General features: G+C 37.2%; 1 protein-coding gene across 2 annotated transcripts in view; it reads right to left on the bottom strand.

Annotated features, from left to right (window-relative positions):
• LOC108545360 (beta-1,3-galactosyltransferase 5) overlaps positions 1 to 2,767 on the bottom strand; it is a 7,234-nt gene that overhangs the window by 2,569 nt on the left and 1,898 nt on the right. Inside the window, exons 2-3 of one of the 2 annotated variants that reach the window (XM_017896924.1) lie at positions 2,092 to 2,353; positions 22 to 194 (exon numbers count right to left, since the gene is read on the bottom strand). In XM_017896924.1, coding sequence (XP_017752413.1) covers positions 22 to 156 — 135 coding nt within the window. In that variant the 5' untranslated portion in view covers positions 157 to 194; positions 2,092 to 2,353. The remainder of the gene's footprint in view (positions 1 to 21; positions 195 to 2,091; positions 2,354 to 2,767) is intronic. The other variant, XM_017896925.1, reaches the window with a different exon arrangement.

Genomic DNA, 2,767 nt, shown 5'->3' with positions numbered 1-2,767 from the left:
ATATCCCGGTGCCGACCCGACGCTGCTGTACGGCGTCGGTGAACCGGAGCTGTCGATGTGAAGCCAGAAGGAGAAGCCAGTCAGTGCCAAGGCGACCACGAAAATCAGAGTGCATGGCGACGTACCGGACGCATGAAGTCGCCACTTATCCAGCATACTAACAAGTCCCTTTCATCATACACATCTGAGTCCGGCTGAAAAATACAAACAAGCAACGTTCATCACACGTTCTATCCTTAAATATCTATTTTCGTGTATACCGTTTCTTTTCTATAATGGAATAATAATAAGGTCTACTTTCAGACTGGACTATACGATTTAAGCCATGGACTGAGACACAGCCAGCAATGATTTCGTGTCTGGGGAACATGTGTGTAGCATCTGACTGCTACAACCCGATACTACCTCTCGCTTAATTCACACACGTTCAGTCGTTGGCGATCTTCGACGCGTTAAAATGTGAGTAGCGATAATATGCAATACTAAGTTCAATTCTCTGTTAGAAGTTGACCGATCAGCCGAAGTTCAAGATTTGAATATTAATCCGGAAATAAACTGCAGAATCTCCTTTCTATCAAGGACTTGAGAATGGGTCTCTGTTATTTGAACTCCTAACATCTATTATTTGTACTGAATACCCTTGGTCACATGACCCGGGTTGACTTCGCGAAGTTATGTTCTTTTGATAAATCTACTGCTGGTAACTCCATCTTCATCCGCTTGATAATTTCACATTTATCATTCTGGCTTAACGCTACTCTTCTTTTTGAAATTTTACCACACGACGTGTTACCGACTTGCAAATAAACTAATTTCTTCTAAAGACGTGAGTAATTACTGCCAAACGTTTAGCTGGCTCGCTACCGAGAATAAGCGATTTCTGCCGACTACAAAGATGCGAGCAAACCGACTACTCCTTGCGTACATTTCTATTGCCTGAGCTATGAAAATAAAGTGTGAATAAATAGCACAGATACTAATGAGCTTCTATTATCAGAACTAAAGATAAGAAGCCGTGGGGATATAAGTGGACCACTATCATCTGAACCTTCCGGTGATCTGAATTGTCTTGCTTCCCAAAAGTTCATATACACCAGCGTGGATATTTGTTATCGCCGTTGCCATAAACTGACTTTTGAGTTGGTCTATCTTCAGTTCGGTGAAAGTGTTGTAGAGACGGTCGATTATCGGTATTTCAAGTATACCTTGAACTAATGTCGAGCTTGCATTACTGGCAAACATTCGCTAATAAATGATTAAAGAGTTTGGCTAGTTATCGAGGTATTCAAGGAGATGAAACTATGATAAAGCTCACTGAAAGTGCATATCAAGCAAATTATAAACAAACAATACAAATGCACATATTACATTGTACTATCTTCTATACGTTTCAATCCTTCACAGGAAATGTATGTATATACTAGCATAATTTTCCACGTGATATTTATCTTCTTTATATCAAGTAGCTATCTATACTGTACTATTCGTACCTGTATTGCCATATTGTCAATTTGTACGGAGATTTTTGTACAGTTTAAAAGTACAGATATTACGTTCGCGAGTCGTAATTTCATTAAAGAATTGTAGAATATCTTCGGTCTATTTTAGAAGCAGTGTAAAGAAAGGTATATGGACAAGTTAAGTCTATCCCCTTGAATAAGTTCCATCTGCCCATGACCTTGAACGGTGTTCGAAAGCGGCTGTTGAAATATGTTGAGAAACGTTGATAAATGAAAATTTATCGGACAGATTAATTTTAAGGCAAGTTTGTAGGTAGAATCTGTCTTTTAAGTTTCATCAATGGCGAGATGATCTAACTCCTATCACGATCATTCAGCAACTCTAAATACTCGATACAAAGTGTAAAGATTGATATTAGTTAATGTAAATGTAATAATAAACAAGAATCGTTGTATCTTGAAATTCCATAAAATGTAAATATGTTTATACGAATATTGTTTTCTGGCGCCATATTGTTATCTGGGAATTTTCGAAACTGTTCCGCCAAGATTGTTTTCCGGTTTCCATGGATATGTATGTTATCGGATTGTTATCTGTAACGCAGAATGCTTACGTTTATCAAAAGATTACCTGTACGTTACGGAATTGGTATACCAGTCATCCGCTCGACGTGGCAGTATACGACGGTCTTCAAAGGCTGAACATTACTTTGCTCAAGTTCTTCGCTTTTCCATGAAAAGTTTCTGCGTTTGTTAGAGACAGTGTTAGTAGAAATAATTTCCCTGTTTCTATTGTGCGGAAACTGTTGAACGTGTTAATGGATGTTGAGAGCTGCTCAATGAAAATGTACTTCAAGTACTTGGAGCATATCTTTGGACTTCTTGGAAAGTGCCTGGAAAAAAACACTCTACTTCATAATATGAGAAGTAAAATAATTGCTTTTTGATTTATTATTTAACCCTTTGCACTCGATGATCCTTTCGCTACAGAAGAGTAGAAATTCGAAGATTTTCTGCTACAAAGCTGACAATATTTTTTAGAACGGTAAATAAAAATTCGTATAATAATTAACACGTAGAATTATTTCATATCAATACCTCGCGCACTGTTGCGTCATTTTGAATTTAATATATCAATTAATATCGATCTTCGAAATTTTATTGGGTGGTGACTGAAGATCACCTCTCGAGTGCAAAGGGTTAATACATAAATATATATACATAAATACTTATCGAATTATGAGAAATAACAAAATGGTTATCTAAATATTTTTTGTTGGTTACGGGGGGGGGGGGTTTTTTGTTAT

The sequence above is a fragment of the Eufriesea mexicana genome, unplaced genomic scaffold, assembly GCF_001483705.2.
Source record: "Eufriesea mexicana isolate 0111107269 unplaced genomic scaffold, ASM148370v2 scaffold395, whole genome shotgun sequence".
Lineage (NCBI taxonomy): Eukaryota > Metazoa > Arthropoda > Insecta > Hymenoptera > Apidae > Eufriesea > Eufriesea mexicana.
The sequence above is the reverse complement of the archived record's forward strand: the minus strand, read 5'-3'. Positions and strand labels throughout refer to the sequence as shown.